This window comes from Rutilus rutilus (genome assembly GCF_951802725.1).
Source record: "Rutilus rutilus genome assembly, chromosome: 3".
Lineage (NCBI taxonomy): Eukaryota > Metazoa > Chordata > Actinopteri > Cypriniformes > Leuciscidae > Rutilus > Rutilus rutilus.
In genome coordinates, this window is record NC_140211.1 from 15,334,092 (window position 1) to 15,361,143 (window position 27,052).

At 36.3% G+C, this 27,052-nt stretch overlaps 1 protein-coding gene across 1 annotated transcript; it reads left to right on the plus strand.

The window, feature by feature from the left end:
* Positions 1 to 474: 474 nt before the first annotated feature.
* On the plus strand, positions 475 to 26,286 carry tmc3 (transmembrane channel like 3). The gene is made up of 23 exons (XM_084404319.1): positions 475 to 798; positions 1,613 to 1,759; positions 3,110 to 3,185; positions 3,885 to 3,966; positions 4,360 to 4,466; positions 5,899 to 5,997; positions 6,146 to 6,288; positions 6,668 to 6,815; positions 7,534 to 7,598; positions 10,196 to 10,343; positions 11,063 to 11,172; positions 11,257 to 11,335; positions 12,251 to 12,532; positions 13,333 to 13,461; positions 14,097 to 14,164; positions 14,898 to 15,026; positions 18,489 to 18,599; positions 19,388 to 19,513; positions 20,142 to 20,220; positions 20,389 to 20,431; positions 20,607 to 20,871; positions 20,999 to 21,052; positions 24,342 to 26,286. The coding sequence occupies exons 1-23, from the start codon at positions 692 to 694 to the stop codon at positions 25,207 to 25,209; spliced, it is 3,465 nt and encodes a 1,154-aa protein (XP_084260445.1). The 5' UTR covers positions 475 to 691; the 3' UTR covers positions 25,210 to 26,286.
* The last annotated feature ends 766 nt before the right edge of the window (positions 26,287 to 27,052 follow it).

Genomic DNA, 27,052 nt, shown 5'->3' on the forward strand with positions numbered 1-27,052 from the left:
TTACAAACATTATGGAAATGTACTTTTGAATGTTCTCTGAACAATGGAATTGTACAGTATGTCATCAGAATATTGCACACAAGCAGTATGAACTACTAAAATGACGATTTTATGCTGCTTGTTTTGAGTGAATAATGAATAAAAATATTTAAGTTTTAAAACATACAAAATGTTATTGAATGGCATCAGAATAGCACACAATTACTGTGATGGTCATTTTATGCTGCTTGCTTTAGTTCCATTTGGAGCTCAGCTTTATTACCCGCTTTTGTGTTTCATCATAGATTAAAGAACAACATGGTTGTGAGCAAACGAGAATAAATCAATTTAATATTTGGCTGTTTAAATTTTTATATATAGAGAGAGAGAGAGGTCTCAGAATAGTGTTTATATGTATTCTCTTGTTTAAATCACTTTGCGCAGAAGCATAATGCATTCATCACCAGGTTGCAGTTCTTGCGCTGTCCCTTTAAGAAGCCAGTACTGCTGTCATTGGAGTGATTGTCTGAGCTTAAACTCCTCTGGTGGAGGGGCTTAAGCAGCACTTCTGCAGGACCCAATCGGGCAGGTAGCACTCCTCGTTCCTGTCCCCCCCAGAGTCCCATCAGCAACACCGGCACGGGAGAACTCCTACAAATGGGACACATGCTCACTGAAGACTGCAGAAAGTTTTAACACTGGGAAATGAGAAATGGCAGAACCAGCAACAATAACCAGACCCCTGATATCCTCCAAGCGGCACAAGAGCATAAGAAAAAATTCCAGAAGGATTTATTCCTCATATCAGGACGATAATGGGTAAGTTGGCTTTTTGACCAAATCTGACTGTAAATTGCATTGGCTTATTATACACATGACACTTGTAGACTAAAGAATGCAGTGTTTATTAGGAATATTCATGCTTTGCAGTGGATCAGAGCATAATATTTCCTAAGTTTCTAAACGTGTGGGTACAAAAACTATATTTGTATACATTTAAATTTTTAAGAATTGATATAAATGAATCTGCATAAATTCTTGTATACCATAATGTTTTCATAATTTTGAGTCTTGATTTCTATAATACAAGGAATTAAAATGATGCACATCGCATGTTGCTTTGTGTGCACATTTCTTCACATACAGTATGATTTATGTGGGCACTAAGTAAGCACACTAGAGAAAATAAAAATTAAGTGACTTATCTTTTTATAGGTATAACTACATACAACATAAACACGTTATACTATGTATATACATTTGGAGGGTTATGAATCCATTTCACCTTCATCCTCCAAGTGTGTGTTTACCTAATTTGCACTATCAAATAAAATTAATTTTACCATTCACTTTTTATTTTATTTAAAGTAATAATTTACTTTAATAATAATGTCATATTATAATATGAAATATTACAAATAAGATAGTAAGAACATGAAAAATAACTGTATGTGTGTGAGTATTATGTATATGTTGTATATAATATGTATGTATTGTTTCTACATCCACTTAAATATTTTTTAATGTGCTTTTGTCATACCATATAAAGCAACAGTTTTATTATGTGCTGCAAATGTTACCATGTTACTGTAAGATTAATTAAAGTGATTATTGATCTTTGGTTGTGTTTCAGACCATCTGATGATGAAGATAAGGATGGAGAGAGAGTGGAGAGTAATGATCCAGAGGAGATGTTCCAGAACATTCAGCTTCAGAAGGAAATCATCGCCAACATCCAAACCAAACCCTGGCCAATAAGACGCAAGCTAAAAGTACTTAAGTAAGACCCCGCCAAGTATATGTCAAGAAAATGTCATCCGAATTTAATCATGTATTAAAATGATTACAGATCTTAAAGTTGTATTGTTCTCTAGTGGAACATTTTAAATAGCACAAGATATAAAGGATAAAATATTTATAAGTTCAGCATTTATAAGGCCAAAAAGTGGGGGTAGAATGTTTCAAGCTCTTGATATACAGTATAATGTGCTGTAAAGGTATTTTTGAGCTGAGGCCAATGTTTATACAGCAGTTGACATGACTGCAGGAAAGACTGTGATGTTCGATACATAAGGAGGAATAATGAAAAGAAATAAGCATTATTTCTTTTTAAGTTTATTATTTGACTCCATTACAGCCATTAGTCTACTTAGAAACGATATTCCAAAATGTTTGAAACTGATGATAATGGCCGAGGAAAGCATCTGTGCATTAAACCCGTAAGGTAAATAACAATTAACTTTCATTGCTTGAAAGCGGCCGCCATATTTACAACATGATGCCTGGAGAACAAACTAAATTGGCTGAGTAATTGTTTCATTAGCCTAACCAGCAGTTTCTCATTTTACTGGGTACCGATCACTGGGCGGGGGTCAAGAATGCGCAAATGTTACAGCAAGAGCACATTGTGGTTACTTCTGGTAAAGTCTATGCATCTGGCAAAGCCATGCCAAAATACTGTAAAATGCAATACAGCTACTTTTATGGTTTAAATACAATGTTTACCATGTTGGTATAAATAATAGATGGACTGGAGTAGTGCATGTTATACAGCACAGGACATCAAATTTCCAGATGTCAGTTACCAACATAACACTTTTATTATTTATTTATTTCAGAGGTTCTGAACGTTTACGTCCACCCTAATATCAAAAAAATTCTGATTATCCAACCAAGAATTTTATTAGCACATTTATCTTTGAAGTTACTTACAATAACTGGCAGGTTTATACCTGATGGTTCATGGAAGAGATACATGCTACATTTTACGAGTGTCCTCATCATCTTTGGGTGAGTGCCCATGATTGCATACACCCACCTTCTGAAGAAAGTACCCCCCAAAATCAATTTTCAATCTGTATTTGTTTGATGTTTCTATTATGTTGCCATTGAATTTATGGCTTTTTTTTTTTTTTTTTTTGGTTTGGTTTGTTTTTCATTTTTATTAATAAAGAAACCAATGAAGTGCCACTTTTAATGGGTAAAACATCTATGAAAGGCAAACATTAATAAAAGAGTGTGTTTGTGTTCAGGTTAACACAACAAGAACACACTAACCACAGCTGTCAGTCCATTGCAGGATATGGTGTAGATTGCTAAAGCTCAGTGTATTTGTTTGTGTGTGTTTTAGGCAAGCCAGAGAGATTGTTCTGAAGTATGAGGGCAGACTGACCAGGACACGAGGTTACCAGGCAGCCGGGGCAGATGTACGTTTTATGCGACCTTTTATCTACCGAATTTGTGTTCATTAGGATTTTTTTGTTCGCCTTTTGTATTGGCAGTATACAATTTTTACAGTATCTGAACAAGTGCATGTTGCTTACTGCATTATTCATGGTTTTTGCTATCTGTCTGTCTTTCTGTAAGTCTTCATGTCTATCTGTCTGTCTAAACTGCTTTTGTCTTTTTCATGTTATAGCTTCTCTCATTTTTTTCTTTTTCAGTTTTTTTTTCATCAGCTGTGTGTTTGTGAGATTCCGGTTAAGGTTCTGCATGCCTCTGGTTCAGCGGTGCTTCTCATCTGCTCACAGACGCTGCACTCAAATTTATGGCCTGTTGTTATAGCCTGGTTTAATTAAAATGTCCAATGGCATTCGCCAAGGCTGCCCAAGCACCATTAAAATTAATTGACTTTTTAGCAAGTAGATTTGATGGTGAATTATTAATTCTGATGATGGCTTTTTATTGCAGATTGAAAATCAGATATCCGTACATTGATTTAACAAATTATGATCTCACTATCCTTATACATGAGAACTCGGGTCTCACAGCTCTTTCAGCATTGAATCTTTATTTACTTGTGGATTCATCAGTCTACAAACTATCCTGATCTAACATTTGCTTATGTTATAATTTAATCTAACTGTTGTATTTGTTCTCATGTGATCATAAATGTTTGTTTGCAGTTGCTGAAAAAGATTTCAAGAGTCCTCTACAACATTGTTGTTCTGTTCATTCCCTGGGAGATGAGGATTAAAAAGATTGAAAGTTAGTATCCTGACAAACAGCATGTATTTAATTTGTCCGCAGATATAAAAATGTATATGTTTTCCTCATATTGCAAGGCGTAAGGGAAAACAATATTATTTGATCACATAACTTATATGAATGATAAAATAGTTATAATATTGGAAATATATTAGGCCTTATGCATATTCACTGTAAAAAAAAAAAACCTTGTCAGGTAACTTAAAATGTACATCCATGTGGAAACTATCTATAGATTATCAATGAAACTATCTAAATTAAGTAATGTGATTAACGTCGAACATGTAATTAGACTGAAACAATATAACCCTTACAGCTATAAGGATTTTAAGGGTCAGATCAGGTAGAAATAACTGCATTAAATGTACACTAAACAGTATGTTGTTTTTGAAGGTCATTTTGGATCAGGAGTGGCCTCTTACTTCATATTCCTACGATGGCTGTTTGGGATCAATATAGTTCTCACTATTATGACTGGAGCCTTTATCGTGCTGCCCGAGGTTTGTATGCACTGCATTAATTCTTAAAAGTAATTAATAAGCTATATGTTCAGATATAAACATTTATAAATTAAAGTGTCATGGAAATCTTCATTACCAAAGGATCTTTTAAAGTGGTCCTATTATGCCCTTTTACGAAGTCTTGATTTTGTTTTTGGGGTGTACTAGAATGTGTTTTCATGCTTGACTGTTCAAAAAACGCATGATTTTTCACATATTTTTAATTATTACAGCTCCTCTTTTCCCAGTTTGGTTAAACATGATGTTTTCGAATGAAGCCCCTCCTTCCGAAATATGAAATGTGCTGTGATTGGTTAGCTGGCCCAGTGTGTTGTGATTGGCAGCACTTAGCGCGTTCGGGAAACGAGCTTACAAAGAGCTTACAAAAGCTAAAGTAAACACTACATCAATACTGTAATGTTAGTTAGCAGGCTAGCGGAGGCAACGCTTTGCCCTTTGTTTAAATCATAGCAACTACATAAAGTTTATAATTACAACTGTTAATAGAAAACACAACTACAAATAATAAGACATACTTTTAAGTTGTGATCCATAAACAACAGATTGTCTCAACAAAATGGGAATGGCTACATCTTTCAGGAGAAGCTTTTGTGTGTACAGCCTGCTTTGTACTCTCTTCTGGAAGCTGTTGTCCGTAAAATTTGCAGCGCACAGACAAACGTTAAGGAGGTTATAATGTTCGAGTGTGTTTTAGAAATGTCACGCCCCTTACCATAACAACGAGTTTCGATACACTACTAACGCAACTCAACCAGGCCTCACCCCTTTTTTTGCGGATGTCTTGGGCAGGACTTATTTAAATGAGGAATATTGTGATGTACTGTACGTTCCTGGAAGAAAACTCAAAACTACAATAGAGGTGTTTCAGGGGGTTCAGAAACAGTGCTTACTCGTATAGATAATAACTCTCTTTGGAGTGGACTTTGTGCTTTTTAAATTTGCAGACCGACCGACAGACGCAGACACTCAGGAGATTACAGTACATCACTTCTCAGACATTTCACAACCCAACAAACAACAATTGTTCAGTTTGTAAAAACAAGTGCCGACCACGCCAACCAATGGGTTAACACACTGATCCTACGAAACCCAACCAAATGTCTTGGTTAGTAGCGTTGGTCGTCGTCTGTCGGTGCAGTGTGAATTGGCCTTTAAGCATTATACATGACATTATTCTCCTTTATTATTATTTCAGAAAGCATGCACAGATATTTAAATGCTGCTGTGGGTTCATACATTATTTATAGACAACATCTTTTATTGAAACTCCACAAGGCCATTTTTAGACCTGGAAATGGAAAATATGGTTAGATTTATTTCACTCCCAGTGCAGAGACACAAAGCAATTTCCGTTCAGGTATGATCTGTTGTCCTCTAACATTCCCTCTGTCTCTCCAATCTGTCCAATCAGCTCCTGGCCGGCGCTCCATTTGGGACCACCCGGAGCAAGACCATTCCCAAGGATCACCTTTCCTCTGCACAAGACCTGGACACCATCTGGTCGTTGGGGGCAAGATTATTATCTCTTTTTTTTTCTTTTTTTTTTTGCTTTACCAATGTGTTGTACATATTATCAGCGTGACTTCGGGATTTAATCACAAATCATAAATTTGTGCTTTCCAATCTGCCAGTTTGTGTTTTTTTTCTATGTGTTGCAGGGATATCTACAATACTCTGTACTTTTTTATGGCTACTACGGCAATGTGCGTAAAATCGGCAGCGCTGGCTACAGACTACCCTTGGCCTATTTTATGGTCGGGATGGCAGTTTTTGCCTACAGCTTCTTCACTTTGTTAAGAAAGTAATCACCACTACAAAGATGCTTTGCTTGAAATCACTGATTAACTTACATTCACATTAATGCATTTGGCCCAAACGAGACTTGCAGCACATTCCAGCTGTATGTGTTTTCAGTTCATGCATTCCCTGAGAATCGAAGCCATGACTTTTACCTAATCAAGATGTGGAATTTCTGTTGAAGCTGGTTTACCTGGATTACATTGATGTTTTTAAGTAATTTAAGGCCATGTGGTTTATTTGTATGCAGTCATGGTCACTATAAACTCTGGCATGCACAATACCTGCATGGAAATTCTTTAGGAAAAGTTCTATTTGTGTTCCTTGGAAAAGTCGCTGCTTACTAGTTCCATAATGCAACTTCATATGCTGTTTTCTATCAGAATGGCTAAAAACTCGCGCACGAGTTTAGCCGGCACCTCCGACGAGAATTTCACTTTCTGCTGGCGTGTCTTCTGTGCGTGGGACTACCTGATTGGGAACCCAGAGGCGGCCGAGAGTAAAGGGGCAGCCATCGTCAATAGCATCAGAGTGAGCGTTTCCTACATCCAACAGACCGAAATAAACAATCTGTCCTTGATTCAATTCTCAATGATCATCCAGTTTTAATTCAGTTAAGGGAGGTTTATGTTTCATTATTAGTGCTGATTTCCCAAGGAAAACATGTTATTTGAGTCTCATCAGTATCATGCTAAATTCAAGACATTTCTTTGGAATATTGTTCAGTTTGATTACAAATGTTGCATGTTTTTAAGTTGTGATTTCACTCAAATTTATGATAATCATAGCTCCCATTAATGACAGCAATATATTAGGCGGGTAAAGATTTGGCCATTTTGTCCATTGGCCAGTAACTGTGCCAGTTTTTAGCTCTTCCATGTATCCAAGTCTACCCATCATAGAAAACGTTTTTGCTTTTACATATTTCTGTCAAATTTAAGAGCAAATATTAATTTAATTAAAGTAAAATGTTAATTTAATTTAATTTAATTAGATCATTGAACTGTATAATATACTGTAGATATTATGTTGACCATCGGCTGTCCTGTTTTCTAGATATTGTTATCATATTGGTTGACTGGTTTAAAAATCATTATAATTTTCCTTCTTTTTTTTTATAACGGTACCAAATTACCACAATTTATTGAAGTAACAGTAACTACAGTACCTATTTGGCATAAATTATGATTAATGTTTCTTGGGTTTTGGATTATCTTTTGGATGGTAACTTTTGGATTTTTTTTTTTAGGAGGCCATTGTAGAAGAGCAAGAGAAGAAGAAAGAAACAAGCTTGCAAGTTTTCCCCTTTTATCTGTGTTTCCATTATCACCTCAACAAAACCCTAAGTGCTGACTACGTGTTTTCTCCAAAGTTTCTCAGAAGTGCATGTTTAACAAAATGGGCTTTTGAGGGTGGGAATGATGGTATCAGTAAGTGACTTACAGCGATGTGCTGTTCCTCTCTATCTGGGGCTGTTGTCACAGCTCTTGTAATGCTGGCTCAGACAGCTTTGATTTATACATCTCCTCCCTGTTCCAATGCAATCGCAGCAGAACATGCGAAACGGAGAACACCCCGCCATATTTTATACAAACAGCCTTTTACTGCAGGCGGATGACTGCACCTAAATTGCAATTAGACCTGCTCACACATTTAAGCCGATTATTATATTGCTGGAATGCGACACCCATGCACACAGGGTTATGCTAACATTTGCACAGTATCTCTAGATTATCATAGCTAAACTTGGTTGAGTCTAACGAGACCAGGACACATTTCACCCCAGAAACAAAATGAAAAAAAAGAATAAAAAAAGGTATATTTTGCATGTAGAAAATGAAGCCTAATTTTGAAGTCATTATTTTATTTATTTATTTTTGCATTATGACATTATTTTCAGAACAATTAGGCACATTTGCTCAATTTATTCTCATTACTACAATGTGCCCAGACAGTGTTTTGCAATTATCATTAATTTAATACAGTATTGTGTAATTAAAAATACTGTAATATGGGGTTATTATTATTTTAATGATAATTTTTAAAGAATGCATACTCTACAAATTTAAATAATGTGAAATATAACCCAGACGCGTTTTTGACAGGTTTCATGAGATATTTGTATAGAGGACTTTCTTATATATCTCTGTAGAGTTTTGAATATGATGACAGAACATTTCTGAAGTACTTGCCTATTACTCACTTGCTTTTGTCTGTGATAAAACTTGTCAGGCAAACTGGGAAATGAAGTGCGTCAAGTCAGAAAGGGATTGTTTATTGATGCTGTGCTTGCATTGTTCAGCCAATGCTGATTTAGGGGAAACAAACCCTGTTATGAAGCTTGAAATTCTCTTAAGCATGTTGTATTGTCGCTTTTACCATGTTTATAACCTCGTAAATCAGAAACATGGTGTCAGAAGAACTTTTATTGAAGTATTTTGGGGGGTTTATTGGTCCCTGGAAATAGAAATTGCACATTGATTACACATTAGTCATAAAGTAAATCAGCTTATAATACAATGTGGTTTTTCTTATTACTCAACTCTCTATAATATTTATGGATGGGTATCGAGATCGCGGTTCCATTTAAGAAATGGTTCCAAATGTCCAAGAACCGGTGATTCGATAAGAAACGCGCATTTCGATTACGCTTATCGGTTCCTGTGAGTGCATTTCGATTTTGAACCATCAAAGCGCAAAAGCCACGCACTTTTTTTCTGTGCTTCTCATTCCAATTCTGGAATCGGATATGTTATAAAATAAAAATGTATTTTCCTCTAATCTATCCCTTTGTGCATTTTAATATATTATGCGCAAGACCCGCACACTGTTTTTTGTGACGCACACACATCCAAAGCGCAGAAAAGGTGATTTAATGTGTTTTTAAACCATTCAAGGCGCAAGAAGACACGCTGTTCACATGTGTAACAGTATATTGGGTCTGTGCAGCTCTTAAAGTGACAGCAACCTAATATACCATCTGCCGTCTCTATAATAACATTAATTGAACAACAAAAGACAAATAGAAAATTCAGGCACTGTTCTTAACTGAATAACCTCTGTAACTATATTTGTAATGTATATTTTATTCATAAAATTCAGCTTTATTTTACATTTGATTACAGTTTCTGTACCTGAATACCTGAAAATCTTAAAACACTGTTTATTTCAATTGTATCTTTGCCCAGTTGTATGTATTTGAGCGATTGACAATTTTTTATTTGTTCTTTATTGTGTTTACTTGTCTTTGATAATGCTTGAATTTTCTATTAGTTAGGCTAGTTGTCTTATGTAAGTGTTATTTAGCCTGTTAATATTTGTTCATGGTATTCAGCTACAATGAAATGTTTTACAATAAGACTTAGAATAAATGTGAATGATATAAGGTTGTTGTTTTTTACCTTATTGGAATCGAAATTAGGAATCGATAAAAATCAGAATCGAAAAGCTGAATCGGAATAGTTCAAATTCAAACGATACCCTAATAATATTTGTTTCTGATTGGTCAATAACAGCATGATGCAAATATATTTCTATAATAGCCCTAAATTGTATAATTGACCATTTTCCTGTCACTCAATTACCTACGTAGTTGTGCTAGTTTCAGGTTTCTCGCATTACTCTTTGTCCTCTTTCTTTCTACATAAAATAATTGTAAGTAATCAATAGTTAATTTCCATTTATTAGATTGGAACTGTGTAAGTGTGTTAATGTATAGTCATTCGTTCATCATCATAAAATAAATCCCTTTCAGAAAGATTACAGGATATTGATCACCCCTGCTAAAGGTCTACATTATTCCTTATTTATTTTTCTTTGTAACTAAAGGTTCATTATATAAAAAAGACAGTTGTTTAAAGGTGTATCTGACTGTATTGTTTTCTCATTAAGTTCAGCTTCTATCTCAACAGAGCCGTACTGATCAGTTTGCGGATTCTGGCAAACATTCTCGTGCTGCTGTCATTGGCCGGCAGCATCTACATCATCTACTTTGTGGTGGATCGTTCTCAGAAACTAGAGCAAGAGAAACCTGAGCTAACACTCTGGGAGAAGAACGAAGTACGTTACGTTTTATACAAATGTACTGCAGTACACAAATAGACATAATGCAAAAAAGGACTACTTTTATTTTTCTTCTTCTTTAATTATTAATTTTTTTCTTCATCTCATTATTATTATTATTATTTAATTATTCACCACATTTATTATTACTGTTATTATTTAATTAATTCTTATTTAATTTGTCTACTTATTCGACTTTTCTTCTTTATATTATTTAATGATTATTTTCTTCATCTCATTATTATTATTATTATTATTTAATTATTCAATTATTCACCACATTTTTTTATTATTGTTATTATTGTTTATTAATTGTTATTTAATTATTCTACTTTGACTTTTCTTCTACATATTGTTATTGTTTTCATAATTTATTTAATTCATTTTATTATTATTAATTACTTAATTATTGTACAATTTTTGGAGGACCAACTAATCTAACAACCTAAATGAAATAATTACATTAATAATTAATTCAATAAATAATTAAATGAAAATATCTACTTGTTTGTCTTATTTTATCCTTCATATTATATTTATTTGTTTATTTATGTGCTTACTTTATTTATTCATATTATTATTATTATCTAAATCTAATTTTTCATCTTCTTATTTAATTCATCTTGCTTCTTGCTTCAGATATTTGATCTAGTATTAGTGTTTATGTGATGTGTATTTGAGGAAGATGAATGATGTGAATTGGGTTTCTTCATCAGGTGAGTGTGGTGGTGTCCCTCATTACAATGATTGCTCCTTCAGCCTTTGAACTAGTGGCCCAGTTGGAGATGTACCACCCCAGAACAAGTCTCCGCTTCCAGCTTGCCAGGTAAGAACATCACCGTTTGAACACTGTTATTGCTCTGGTTTTGTGTTTTGTTTATTAAAAGAGAAATGTGCCTTTTTTGTTTAGAGTTCTGGTGTTGTACCTTGGAAACCTCTACAGTTTGATTATTGCCCTGCTGGATAAAGTCAACAGTATGAGCTCTGCTGTGAGTCACAATTATATTCTTATTTAATCCTCAACCTTATCTCTGAGGCAGCACGATTGATCGAAATAAACCCGAAACCGCGATATGGCTTAGTGCGATTATCAAATTGCAAAACGATTTAATTAAATAAATATATGCGCTGTGTGTTTCAGAGTGAAGCGCGGCACTCTGTTGTTTTACACACAAGCAACTCATGATCCAGTGGTTTCAGTCTTAGAGCATCTTGGTTGAACATGAACTCATTTATGCATCTGCTCTGAGTTTGGGTTGCTTATAACGTGCATTTGGGAATGCAACATGCGCCAATCATCTTCCCAAACTTGTAAACTTTTGAGAAGCGAGTTTCTGTCAAAATAAAAGCTCAATGGTTTAACGTTTGAAAATGAAGAAATTAAGACAGCTATTAATATTAGTATTGTAATTTTACAGTTGTGCTGTACAATATAATAATAATTATATATTAATATAATAAATAATCTCTTGCAAAAACAAGAGAGAACTAACAAAATATTAATAAATGATTATGTAGTCAGTGCTTTTTGATATGAGCTTTTAAAATAAACCCTGTAGATGTAGTTTGCCTTTTTTGCCAAATAATTTTGTCAGATAAATACCTTAACCAAGTGTAGTGTTTTTTGTTCTTCCTTCATATTTAACATATTAAACTATATATATGTGTGTGTATAATGTTTTCCTCATATTTTGATGGTTTAATCGTACATGCAATATTAAAAACAAATATCTCCATGACCATCACTTTTGCCCACTTCTGTATATAATAAACATTCAACATCAAAGCATTTTTTTTTTCTGTGCAATGAAAATATTATTCAGATATTTACCTTTCTTTAGTTAGAAAAATTAAATGTAAAATAAAAAATGTATGTAAATCGTACACGTTTTGAATCATTCCAGATTACTCCCACAGTAAACCTGTCTGACTCAACATCGTACCTAGCGACCATTTCCCAGCCTACTGAGGAGAACCTGTCCACCATTGTCCCGGATATCGTGGAGCGACGGAACAGCATGCTGAACATGACTCTTCTGGACCTCAACAACAGTGTGACCACTATCAAGAGCACCACATCCTCCCGAGAGCCAATAAGAATGCAGTCCCTGCAAAACCAGACCGTCCTCTATGGGTACAACACCAGATCACAGCTAGACCCCTGCTGGGAAACATATGTCGGCCAGGTACTCCTTCACTTGGAAATCATTGCTCTCTGTTCCAGATTATCAGGGACTTAGCTGGTATTCACTCCTGGCTGGACCCTCCATAGGCTCATCCTCAGCTAATACCTGAATATGCTATTCATCCGCTTCCGTATTTATACCCGCGTAAATCTCGCACGCCAATGTGCATTGGCCCATTTAGTTTACACTCGAAGGTGATCCTAAGATCCTAATTCGTCAGATCACGTCTGAATTAACGTCTCCGTTCCCTCCTTCAGGGAACGAGGGTTACATACTGTATGCAACCGAGACATTTCATATTTTTAAACCCTAATTTTGTGAAGCGTTTTGACTGAAATGTATTTTTGCAACAAATTTGCTATTGCTATTTCTATTTTAAGAAGCTATTTCTATTCTAGAAATAACTGATTATATATTTTATTATATAATGCAAAGACATGTATACACTTTTTAAGTGTGTCTTAAGTGGCCAAATACACTGTGTATAGAGACATACCCAGACATGCTCGATATTGTTTGTTAGATCTATACTGATACATTATACAGAGGCATTATTGTGACAAACTATAAATAAGTTTCCTTCTGGAGGAGAAGAATATAGATTGTATTTGTGGGTTGAAATATCCAGCCCGGCTTTTATTTAATGAAATTGCTGTCAGGTTGGTCTTTCTCTTGGCTTAAATCCAAAGACCTGATTTAGCGTCCTGCTTGGAGATACTGATGGTCTGTGGAGGGGTAAAATTGCACCCTGCACAAGGAAGGTAAATGCAGGCTGTTTATTTTATTTATCTTATTTACAGGAGATGTTAAAGCTCTCCATCATTGATATGATCTTCACGGTGGCAAGTATCCTGCTCATTGATTTTATCCGTGGACTGGTGGTTCGATACTTGAGTGACTGCTGCTGTTGGGACTTGGAGAGCAAGTTTGTAAGTCTGTCACTTCTGTTCAAAAACACACCTTGAGAGGTTTCTCAAGCAGAGTTGTGACCAATCGATTGGCCTGTTAAGATGGGATAAAGTATGTTAAAATTGAAAACCCCATCACTTTTAAGCATTTTTGTAAATTTTTGGTGTTAAAATGACAGAATAGCAGATTTCTGCTGATTTGACCCTCACAAACTGCAGAAAATAAAGTGTACTATTTCATGTGTTAAGACTAAAGCATTATGTTACTTAAGTGAACTTATCACTTGTCATTTATGTTTTGGATTCTGAATTTTCTATAACAGGGATTCCTAAACTCTAATCCAAATTTTTTTTCAACCCCTTTGACCTAAAATATTTACTTGAAGTAATATTTGATATAATTTAACAACACATTTGCAAGTTCACGGTTCTCTGATATTCGTAAATGGTCACATGACATGCAGGTAAACAAATCAAACTTGACATCTATTTTAGTAAGTGTTTAATTTCTTCTTTTTTATTTACTTTGATTTTTTATGGTTTTTTTTTAGCTTTTCAACAACTCACACATCAAACCCTGGTTTGGGAAACCCTGTTCTATAACATGTATTAATTAATTATATTCCCTTTCCAATTAAATTAAATTCCTTTTTCAGCCAGAATATGGTGAATTTAAAATAGCTGAAAATGTTCTTCATCTGATATACAACCAGGGAATGATATGGTAAGTGACGATTTATCCATTTGTGAACCTGGACCACAAAACCAGTCACACAGGTCGATTTTTTTTTTTTATACATCATCTGAAAGCTGAATAAATAAGCTTTCCATTAATGTAATATTTGGCTGAGATACAACTATTTGAACATCTGGAATCTGAGGGTGCAAAAAAATCAAAACATTGAGAAAATCGCCTTTAAAGTTGTCCATTTATGTTCGCGATTGTGCTGCATTTACTCACAAAAATAAATGTTTTATATATTTACAAAATATCTTCATGGAACATGATCTTTACTTAATATCCTAATGATTTTTGGCATAAAAGAAAATTCAATCATTTTGACCCATACAATGTACTGTTGGCTATTGCCACAAATATACCCGTGCGACTCGTGACTGGTTTTGTGATCCAGGGTCACATTTATCAGTACATTTTCTTTGATATGATTATCAATCTAAAAAAGATTTTTTCACAATTATTATTTTTACATTACGATGACTGCTGTTTATCTCTGATACACACAGTTCTAATCTCTCTGGGTCTGTTGTTATATATAAGCTTGTCTATCTATATCTGCAATAAACTGTCCTGTTGCTGTGGTGCTCCTTACCTCAATGCTCCATTTCCCTTCAGCTTTGTAATCCAACAATAATGACTTTTCTGAAGCTCTAGGTGCACAAGCAGAACTCCCTTAAAAGAGGAAATAAATCTTTCCCGTGTTTCTCTCTCGCTGTAGGATGGGAGCATTCTTTTCACCCTGTCTGCCCGCCTTTAATGTCCTGAAGCTCATTGGCTTGATGTACCTGCGGAGCTGGGCTGTGCTGACCTGTAACGTCCCCCATCAGCAGGTCTTTAAGGCGTCCAGGTCAGTGAGGCAGAATGAGGTCATTAAAGGTTGTACATTCATTTACCTCTGATATGATACAAGTGTAGCTGACTTAGGAGAATCTGCCATGATTTGCTTACAACATAACAAAACCATTTAAAACACTGGTGTCATAAATCCAAGGGCCAGTTGAGCAGGATGCAATTAATTTCAGTTAATTTGAAGTTAAACTGAAATGATAGTTTGATCAATGCATTTCCATGACTTTCATGATTTCCGTTTGTTTGTGATTACTCTAACATGCATTTTTTGAGACTGAACTCAAAAACAATTTAGAGCTGTCAGATTGTTCAGGGGTTGTTATTTCCTTGACGTAAAATATTAATTTGTTATTATATTAATTTAAATGCTAAATATTTCTTGAATTTTCCTAATTCTCCAGGTTTTTTTTTGACATAATATGGCAATACAAACTTTGACATAAACATTCACTTATTCACATACAGATAATCAAATGAAAAGAAAAGGAAACAATTCTCCAGGTTTTGTAATTATTTGTAAAAATTAGTTTGTAATTATTACGGTCACATCGTGTGGCTGTACAAAGAGCATGAAGATGAAGAATTCAAAGAATAGTCTTTAATGCAAAAGTCCAAATACAGTAATCCACAGGAGAATGAGTCAGGGAGCAAAAACCAACCACTTTAACCAAACAATACCGGACAGGAAACTAAGGCCCCGTTTACACGATGGGAAAACGCAGATATTTCCCTGCGTTTTGGCCTGTCATTTACACGAAAACGCCGTTTTTATCCCAGAAAACGATTATTTCTAAAAACTCCGGCCAAAGTGGAGATTTTTGAAAACGCCGGTTATGTGTTGCCGTGTCAACTGGGAGAAACGGGGTTTTAGGTTCTCAAACGTCACATTATGCGACAGAAAATGCTTACATCATGTGAGCGCCCTATGTTTAGAGTTTGTTTGGCTACTATTTGATCATGGATGCTGTTAAGGTGGTAATCATTTTTACTTTTGTGCAAACGTTTTTGGCCTGTTTGCATTTGCTTCGCTGTCTGTCCACACAAACGAACCTCGCGCCATGTCTGTTGTTTTGAAAGGAACTGGAAGTCGCTCGTGCTATTCGTTGTTGTCGATTTTGAGGATTCTGATTGGCTTGCATGGCGTTGTCCTTCTCCATACACTGCTGCCCATAGATTTGGCATAGTTATGATGTTGCTCGACGGCGTATTATGCGGGTTGATGTAAACGACAACTTTTTTGAAAACGATGTTGTGTGCACGATGTTATTTTTGAAAACGAAGGAGGAGAAATATTCGTTTCTCTAAATACCCGGCTATGTGTAAATGTGGCCTAACTCAAACTGAGGGCTTAAATACACAGAGCAAATAAAGGAAACTAGATTGCACCCAGGTGAAGGGAATCAGTAATCAAATCAGTAACTATAACAACCAATAACAAGCAGGAGCATAGGAATCTAGGTCAAACTAAACAGGCAAACAGGAACTAAACAGAATGTGCATGTTACAGTAGCTCCCCCTCTCAGAAGGCATGTCCTCGCGCCGTAAAGAGTCTATCAGAGGAGGGTGGGGGCTCTGGTGGAGGACGTGGAGCTGGAGAGGGGTATAAACAATTAGAGACGTACACGTACGCCAAACAGTCCAGTATATAATTTCATTTTTCCCAACATCTCATATTTTTATTTTCAAAATGTTATATTTAGAACATTAATCTCATAACATTATTTAGGCAATTGTAATTGCAGTGTAAGTGGATTTTGATCAATTGTAAGAGGGATTTTGCTGATTATTTAAAAATTATCCAAAATAAATTTGAGCAAGTACATAACCAGCCAGTGTTCAAAACTATCTGCTTGCCTTAGCTCGATTCAAAACGGTAAGCTTGTAATAATGTTTTTAATTCCAGTGGTGCTGGTGGATTTCCGCATTACGTCACATCTGTACACATAAAGAAGGTTTCTAGGCTAGTAGGATATGTTGCGTGTGAGGATGTTGGAGGTGGAGATTTATTGCCTTTTCTCACAGCACTTGATATAATTAAACTTAGCAATTTGATGGCGGATCCAGAAAGGTTCAAACGACAATAACCAGTGACAACTGGAGATTCACCAGTTGTAAATCGCAAAAGACTTCGGACTTCGGAGTGGCTACAGAAAAAAGAGACTGCAACTGGGCCCATGCTTAAACAAGGATAAATATCAGAAGGGCATTAAATGTAGTCACGCAATGCTGATGTTGTTAACATTAACAATTTGAGAACAAAGTATAATTTGCACGTTTTGACATGATATGATAAGCGATCGTTAGATTTAATCAGCGTGATTTACTGAAATGCTTTTTTTTGCTTAGTTGGTCAGAACAAAAGTGGATGTTACTTGATCAGACGACATTTTCCGGTGAAAATTCTTATGTTGGTCATACTTTCAATAAGTATAATCTGTGATTGCGAATGCCAGTATCCACACCGGCACGGTGATTGACAGCCGCACATTCTCCTCAAAACATTGGATTCATCCGCGCTGTGCCGTGCCGAGGCACAACCCACGTAAAGTTGATAATTCCGCGAATAACTGCAATTGCAGATTTCGAACAGAGATGGCGACAAAGAGGAAAAACTACGGACTGCAGCTTTAATTTAATTGGTATAACAGCCCTATAGTTGTGTTAAACAGTGTAATTAACTAAAAGATGTTCAACAATCTGTAATTTTACCTTTTTTATAAATAATAATTTACTTGTCCATGGAATATTATTGCAGTACATATGGATAGTAAAAATGACCCTTAACCTAAACCAAGTTTGACAGGCTTTTGTCATATGCTGATATGATTTTATTAAATTTCAACAAAGAAATGTGATTTACATTTTTCTTGGCTTAAAAACCTCTTCAAACTTTTTCTACATGTTTCCTTTGCTGGTAAAACCAACATTTTTGAAGATCTAAATGGCTGAAGTGTAAATTCCCCTGACTAGAGCTGTAATGTGAAACAATTTTCAGTGTTTTACAAGCTGTGAGATTAATTTAAAATCACTGAGCATTCAGTGTACGGATCAGGGACTCTCTGAATGGTACACTTGTTCTCTGCTTCACTGAATCCAAATCCCTCTCATTTTCCAGCGTGGTGAGTACAGAGATAACAGTGGATACTTCAGTGTGACAAGCGACTGTGTTGGTCAAAGCGTCTCTCTTTCAGATTTATGTAATTGCATCTTCATTGAAGCTTTATCAGTCAGTCGCAGATGTGAGGCGAAACATTACCAAGTGGTCTACACATATTTCATCTTCACCGATACTGCTGTGTTTTATACGATAATAAGGGATCATCCCACTGCAGCTGTGGAGTGTAAAACTTAGCATCAGATAATATGAAACGGTCAAATCATAGTAGTTTGGTTGTGTATCTGAGTTAATTCATAGTATTTTACTGGGATTGTTTTTAATTTAAATTTATTTACTCCCCAGATCAAATAACTTCTATCTGGCGATGCTTCTCTTCATGCTTTTCCTGTGTATGTTACCGACCATTTTTGCCATTGTGAGGTACCGGCCATCTCAGTACTGTGGACCCTTCAGGTAAATAAAACTGTCCAAATGTGGCGGCGTTTAAATCTAATCTCATTTAAGGTGATGTATTCTGTTGAAATCATGGATCCCTATAAGTAAGCGATCTGTGGTAAGCGACCCTCAAAAAGTGTCAACTCCGTTACAGTATCAAAACATTGCTAAAACAGCGATATTGACTCAGCCAATGGTATAATTTTGGGATGATACAAATTTTTGGAAATTTTGAAAACTTTTTTGGGCATTTTGTGTGTTGACGCTAATGGAAATGTGAAGAAATTGCATAGACGCTACGCTACATTGCAAATTTCATATATAAAAAACCAAACGCTTGAAATCATATCCTCTGCAATTAATAACACAATGCTTTCTGTAAGTAAGTGTTAGTATAGTCAGCTGATCATTAATGCAAAATAAATCCAGGGGGATCAGTCTTGTATCACCCCGAAATGGTTTATTTTGCAGTGATGCCTAGTGAACTGTACATTATCTCAATTACTACACATGCACATTCAAAATAATTGAATACATGACTTGGAATATTGAGTTAAGTTGAAGTGGTATGTTACAAGAAAGAGACTGTAAAGTGATACAAGATACAGTGTGTAGAATACTTTTTTGGTTTAAACAGCTTAGTGTCAATATAAAATAAAAAAATATTTAGATTGCAGAATGATTGACCAATCAGAATCAAGTATTCCTGAGCTCTGTACAAAATGCTTTTGTTTTTAAATAATTTACATGAAAATACATAGTTGATGTCTTTCTGCATTTCTTCAATCTCCTCTTCCGCTCTGTAGTGGCCAGGAGAAGATTTACGACATCATCTCCGAAACCATTGCCAACGACTTCCCGCTGTGGTTCAATAAAGTGATGAGTTACGTCACCAGTCCTGTGGTGGTGCTGCCCGCTTTGCTTCTACTCTTGTAAGTACACTACACTAACCTTAATTACCATAGAGAAAATAGCTAGAAAATTAAAGCTCATCAAGACAAACGTTGGATGTTGTCTTGACAAAAAAAAAAAATGTTCTGGGTGGTTACTGGTGCATTGCTATATGTGGTTGCTAATGAGATACACTACAGTTTGGGGTCAATAAGATTGTTTTTATGTCTCTTTTGTTCACCAAGGCTGCATTTATTTGATCAAAAAAACAGTAAAACAGTAATATTGTGAAATAGTATTAGTCTTCAGTGTCACATGATCCTTCAGAAATCATTCTAATATGCTGATTTGCTGCTCAAGAAACATTTCTTATTATCAAAAAAAACTTTTTTTTGATAAACATTTTTTGGGGGGAATTTTTAATAGTCTGCTGTAGGATAAACAAACAGGTTGATTCAATTAGGAAGAACATAGCCTCACGACTGTGCTTAGCTTAGAGGATGTAGATTGAAAGCTTTAACATTTACAGAGAGTCTGAAAAAGCCCTTTACCCCTGTTTGTACAATAACAGCATATTGGTTTAGTCAAGCCAGCATAATTCGACCAGGCAAGCAGGACAAATGCCTTCAATGCACTCAACCTTGTGCTGTTTGTCATTGTCCCTTTCAGTATGCTGATCTACTACCTACAATCCATCGCTAGATCACTCAAAGTCACCAACAGCCAGCTGAGACTCCAGCTTCAAACCGTGAGTCACTCCAAATTGGAATATCATTATGATGTATTTCAGTTCATTTAACAGATCCGGGATTTACAATAAGGAACCCGAGCGAAACAGGATACGGTCTTTGGATTTCATATAATCTCATTTCTTCAGCAGTTTATTTTATAACTCTAATTGAATTTCCTCTTGCAGGAGCGCACAGACGACAAGAAGAAAGTATTTCAGTTAGCCGCAGGTACTTTGTCTATGAACTATCTTCATTACGAATACAAGGGAACGTTTCGGGCACATTTCAGGCCGCTGAGCAGTAACGGCCAAAGTAATGTACTCACAATATATAACGTCATAAGGCAATATCAGCCTGTCACCAGTTGGCTGGACATTTGGGTGTGTAAATGTGTGATTTACAGCACGTCTGCAGGCACCTGAGGGAGGCGATAAAAAGCCGGAACAAGAGAGCGACATCACTAGTATGGAGTCGTCCGCCCGCTCCACCTCCCCTCCACGGCGCAACGGTAGCGTCACCAACTTCCAATCTCCCATCCGCCATTGCAACAGCATCCGGACAATATCCCAGTCGGCTTCACGGCCTGACATCCCCAGAGCTGCCGGAGCGACGCGGAGTCCCTCTGTCCCAGTGCGGCAGAAACACAAAGCAGAGCATGTTGCCAGCAGGTCTGTGCTGCTCTGTGTATAAGAGCTTTATATTTCAATTCACTGCTGCTTAGGTTCCATACATCTGCTGTTCATGAAGCTTCACTGCCCTCCATTTCTGCCCGTGTAATGCTTTCAGAATGTACAGCAGCCCCTCAGTTCCTCAAAGACAAGTACGACGAGTGGAGTACATACCCATCAGGTTTGGAATATTCATGAAGTCTGATTATGAATAAACAAGTTAATTCTGTTTCTACCTATTCTGTTTCTTATACAAACTAAGCTCTATCAACGGCGTGTGTGGCGTAATGTAGATTACTGCAGAAAATCATTTCAGATTATTTTGATCTGTAATAATTTCAGCAACTAAAACTATTACAAATCATTTTCGTTGATTGAAATATAGCCGAAATAAACCGATTTTATTTAATTTACTTGCCGAGGCAACATTTGTCGTTTTCGTTCGTTTTTGTAAGTTGAAGCACTACTAAATTACTAAAACTGAAGTTAGATAGAAATATTAAAAACTAATAAAGAATTATAAAAGCACAAGGTTAATAAGAAAACTGAAAATATACGAATGAACACTAATTCAAACAAATAATAAATACTATAATGGCAAATACATAATACTAAAATAACACTGGATTACAGTAAGAAGTGTAGAGTAAAATACACACTGTTTCAAAAGCACAGCCACTATTCAGCTTATTTTGCAACAAGGAAGTAAGCTATTTTCCATGAATGTGCAAGACTTCTGATTCATTAGTCACTACAGGTAAATAACTAGAACAATGACATAGTGCAGTAAATGGTGAAACTATTTGCTCTACAAACCAATGTGTTTGTGATTACGATAATAAATCAAGCAGCACAACACAGGTTTTTTAGCTAAAATAACTAACCGGATGATACCAGAAGCTTCGTACGTTCGTACATACACAAGTTACAAATGGCCTCTCCTACCACTATATAAGTAAGACTTGTATTACAGAACCACTTACTGATGTTGTGAGAGTGTGTGTGTAAGTAATTTATCCAAACTTTTGGAATGTCATAGCATGTAACTTTCGCTTGAAATGCATTAAGCCCACTCGATAACAGGAATGATGTCTGTAATTCATAGCCAGACGTTCACCCACTTAAAAAATTAGTCCCAGCTCAAAAAGGATGATTTTTAGACAGCTTTACTGACCAAACTATAAACTGCAGTAAACTCTGTCTGAATAATTAATGTTAAGTGCTTTAACAAAATACAAACTTTATATTTCTGCTTTTAAACCCTTCAGAGCACTGGCTTGCTAATTGTGTATGTGCATTACTGTAAAAGTGCTGTTTAACCTGTTTCACGTTATTTTTTTTTTAAACTTAAGGACGTCAAAATAATTGACTGTGGTAATCAACATTATGCTATAGTTAAAGACAATTCTTCTGCGAGCACTCAACTAATTCATATATATACAGTCATGGTCAAAATTGATGGCACCCCTGATAAATATGATAAAAAATGGCTGTAAAAAATAAATCTGCATTGTTTATCCTTTTGATCTTTCATTCAAAAAATTCACAAAAATCTCACCTTTCATTGAAGTAAAAGAACTGAAAGTGGGGGGTAAATCACATTATGAAATAAATGTTTTTCTCCAAAACACGCTGGCCATAATTGTTGGCACCCTGTTATTAAATACTTTCTGCAACCTCCTTTTGCCAAGATAACAGATCTGAGTCTTCTCCTATAATGCCTGATGAGGTTGGAGAACACCTGACAAGAGATCAGAGACCATTCCTCCATACAGAATCTCTCCAGATCCTTCAGATTCACAAGTTAATGTTGGTGCTTCTTCTCTTCAGTTCACCCCACTCATTTTCTATATGGTTCAGTTTTGGGGACTGGGACGGTCATGGCAGAAGCTTCATTTTGTGCTCAGTTACCCATTTTTGTGTTGATTTTGATGTTTGTTTTGGACCGTTGTCCTGATGGAAGATCCAACCACGGCCCATTATAAGATTTCTAGCAGAGGCCGTCAGGTTTTGATTTTTTATCTGTTTGTATTTGCTAGAATCCATAATACCATGTATCTGAACAAGATGTCCAGGACCTCCAGCAAATAAATAGGCCCATAACATATAAGATCCATCAGTATATTTAACCGTAGGCGTGGGGGACTCTTCATCCCTGTTTGCACCAAACACATCTGCTGGGTTTGCTGCCAAAAAGCCCTTTTTTTCGTTTTATCTGACCATAGAATCCGGTCCCTTTTGAAGATCCAGTCGTGTCTGACCACTGAATATGCTGGAGTTTATTTTTGGAGGAGCGAGGCAGATTTTTCATGAAACCCTCCCAAACAACATGTGGGGATGTAGGGGTTCTTTGATAATTTTTTTTTTAGGCTTTCTGACCCCAAGACTCAACTAATCTCTGCAATTCTCCATCTGTGATCCTTGAGTCTTTGGCCACTCAAACCATCCTCCTCACCGTCCATTAAGACAATAGACACACGTCCTCTTCCTGGCAGATTCGTAACATCTTTAGTTGATTATAACTTCTTAATTATTGCCCTGATGGTCAAAATGGGGATTTTCAATTCTTTATATATTTTCTTACAGCCACTTTCTATTTTGTGAAGCTCAACAATCTTTTGCTGCACATCAGAACTATATTGTTTGGTTTTACTCATTGTGATGGATGAGCAAGGGAATTTGGCCTTTGTGTTTCCTCATATTTAAACTCCTGTGAAACAAGAAGTCATAGCTGGACAATTTCAAGTTCCTAGTCACCCTGGTTACTTAAAAATGTAAATATTAATGGGAATATACTTCAGAGATATTTTTCTCATAAAAAAATTCTAGGGGTGCCAACAATTATGGCCAGCGTGTTTTGGAGAAAAACATTTATTTCATAATGTGATTTACCCCCCCAATTTCAATTCTTTTACTTCAATGAAAGGTTATATATATATATCTTTTTTCTTTTCTTTTTTTTTTTTCACTTTAAGACACTTACGGTATTCGATCAGATCAGATCAGGGATAGGGAACTTCAGTGCTTGCACTTTGAGAGTAAAACTTCATTAGGCTTCACCTTTCATTTCATAATGCAGTGCACCTCATACTATTTTAATTAAAGGAGCAATTCACCCAAAACTGAAAATGTTGTCGTCATTTACTCACCCTCACAACATTCTGACTTTATATTATTTTCTCTTTTTCTGTGAAACACAAAGCAAGCTCTAAGGAAGAATGTAGGCGGAATGTTTTATGGTGCTTTTAGTCCTTGACAGTATAAATCACCATCCAGTTTCAGCTTTTTGTTTCACAAAAGAAAGAAAACAATACGTCTTGGAAAGAGTTTTGGGTGAACTTTTCCTTTAACATTAGTTACAAGCTGCACCATAACGGTAAATGTCTTTGTTTCTCAAGTTTATGGAAGGTAGGGTGAATTATGTACAAACATACATATTCATGTCACATGTTGCATTTTCTGATATCCAGGCATTCTGGATACTTGGGCAGCTCCAGCGGTTCCTGCCGCTCCAAGTCCTACCACAACATGGCCTACAACCCGTGTTCACGGTACGCCGAGAACATCCACTCCGATCCGCTGTTTCGGAAAACCCTCCGGCCCATGCACAACGAGCCCGGCATAATGACGGCTCAGAGCTACATGGGCCGCCGGGCACACACAACACGCTACGTCATCGTCAACGAACATGAAGCTCGCAAGAAGATTGTGCGCTCCACTACGCGCGTACCGAGACATTACCGCCTAGCAGACGAACCGACAGAGATTGTAGAGCTGTATCCACGTAATGTAAAGTGTTACATTCCTCGTACCCCTCACCGCAGCTACCAGCCACACCTCAGCGAGGAAGAGGAGGTGGAAGAGGAAGACCCAAAGAGCAGCACGAGGAGGGGATCGAACCGTCCACGATCACTGACAGACCTCCATCAGACCGCACGCTTCTACATTGGTGACGCGATAAACAGTCAGTTGTCTATGGAGCAGGGTTTATATGGCGACGAAGAAGAGGATGATCATGAAGATGACTGGGTGAATGATGGCTTGCACCCTTGCTCTCAAACAAACGTCCGAGGCCCAGAGTCGGCTCACAGATACGGTGAACAATACGTCAAGCCCAAGACCAAGCATAAAGTTGAGCCGTCGCTGACCGAGTCAGATTCGGCATCTCTGGCGTCTAGTAGTGACCAACAAAACAGCAGCACAGACCAGTACATCCAGGTCATTCACAACAAGGAAAAGTACCTGAAGCCCAGTGCAAAGCCGACCAAAAAGAAAACAAAGAAAAACGTTAAACTCAATGTGTCTGGCACCAATGATCTTGTCTGCTCCAATGTTTAACCTGTTTAGATCTAAAACCGAGATTATGGCTCTGTTTCAAAAACCTTAGTGAGCTGTCTACGTAGGAAGCATTTTAAGGCCTCATAGGTGCACACCAACACGAAGTCTGTTTCAAAAGGTAGGTTGCATTATTATCCTGCCTTCTAAGATAACTTCTATTGGCCAAATTGTAATGCATCCTTTCCCAGAATGCACTGTGAATAATGCTGCGTTCCAGACTCTGAACTTTGAATAGAGTGCTGGAGTGATGATGTATTTTTGTAGTCCAACCTGAAAGTTTGCATCATCCTGGTTCCCTCAACAAAATCCCATTAGTATTTTTCCATTGGCTTTTGGATTATTGTAGAAATAATGCTTATGATTCTTGCACTTTTTTTTTTTTTTCATTATGTTAATCCTCACAAATGAACACTAGATTTTTACTTCTAGCGATTGTATTTCTTGGCTTCAAAATTCATAAATGTTGAGTTAGGCTATAAACAAACTACACCACAGTCACCAACATTAAGCTTCCGACAAATTTCCAACAATTTTCTATGAAAGTTTGTTATAATAGTTCGCAAGTGCTCGATTACAAACACAACAAGGCTATGGAAGTGGACTAGTGGGAAAATGAGTTTACCTGTTTGGTGTGATGACGACAACCTCTGTAGTCCAATTTAGCCACTTGTTAGCAACCGCCTTTTTCAAGACAAGTAAAAGCTTTAAAAAAATCACAAGTGGGTATATTACTGATGCATTTGAACATGAAAACATCTTAATTTCATTTCAGGCAATTAACCAAAAACCCATTGACTTCAGGATTATGGAAACGGACGTGCAAAAATGTTAACTTGTCTCTGGGTTTTGGCCTACAAAAATGTCGTCCCTGCATTACTCAAATCTCCCGCCTCCTACTTGATAATAACTACTGGAACTTTGCTTGCACTAATTCAGAGCAGATCGATCAACCCTCAACTTCATTGAGAAGCATCGTTTCCAAGATACCAGCAACTTAAGTGATGTTCCACTGGTTATTTTAAGTCAATTCTGAGCTGTGAGTTGTCTTGAACACAGTATGACTAAAAAATGTTTGCAAATGGGAAACTCCAGCTGTCTGAAACAGCATAAATCCATCCAAGGTGATGTGGAGTTGAGAGAAACTGTTACTATAAATTATAGTGCATTTCATTACATTCTAAAAATAATGATAAAAAATAGTTATCTAATTAAAAATTGACTGTTTTACTTCATTTTTTAACTTGAGTATTGCACCATTAGCTTAGCAACATGCAAATGCCAAACTCCATTGAGCAGCAGTTGCTGCCTACATAGAGCGTTCCATATCAGTCATTTATGAGGTTCCGTTGTAGTTCGGATCCCTCATTACTAGGCAGCTGCTTATGTAGGTGGCAGACAGCAAGGCAGCTTACTAGGTTTTGAAACAGCCATTAATTCAGTGAAATACCTACAGGTTTATCCTATAAAAGTTGCAGTTTGCCATGTAAAGTAAAGCACAAATAAATGACCAAACTGTATAAGTGTACTTTGCATGTATCTGTAGATTTTCATTAAATCTGATATAAAAATTATATTGTTTGGACATTTGTGGACTCCACTATCCATATCAAGGCTGTAACCATGAATTCAAGATCGGGTGTGTACTAAATGAATACATTTAGAGTCAGCCAATGAAAAACCCTTATTGAACACTTTCCCCCTCAATCTCTGTGAGAGTTGTGGCCTTGATACAAATGAAGCACCTCTAAAGCACTTATGGTTACCTCAACACTTTGAATATCAATATTCAGATTAAGAGGTTGCCTGTGCAAGTTTTTCAATTGCCAGTTTATAAATTATTACA

Coding starts and splice junctions, on each gene's coding strand:
- tmc3 (XM_084404319.1), top strand. CDS start 692: ATGGCAGAACCAGCAACAATAACCAGACCCCTGATATCCTCCAAGCGG. Junction 3,967..4,359: donor GAGGATTAAAAAGATTGAAA/GTTAGTATCCTG, acceptor TTGTTTTTGAAG/GTCATTTTGGATCAGGAGTG. Junction 18,600..19,387: donor CAGTACTGTGGACCCTTCAG/GTAAATAAAACT, acceptor TCCGCTCTGTAG/TGGCCAGGAGAAGATTTACG.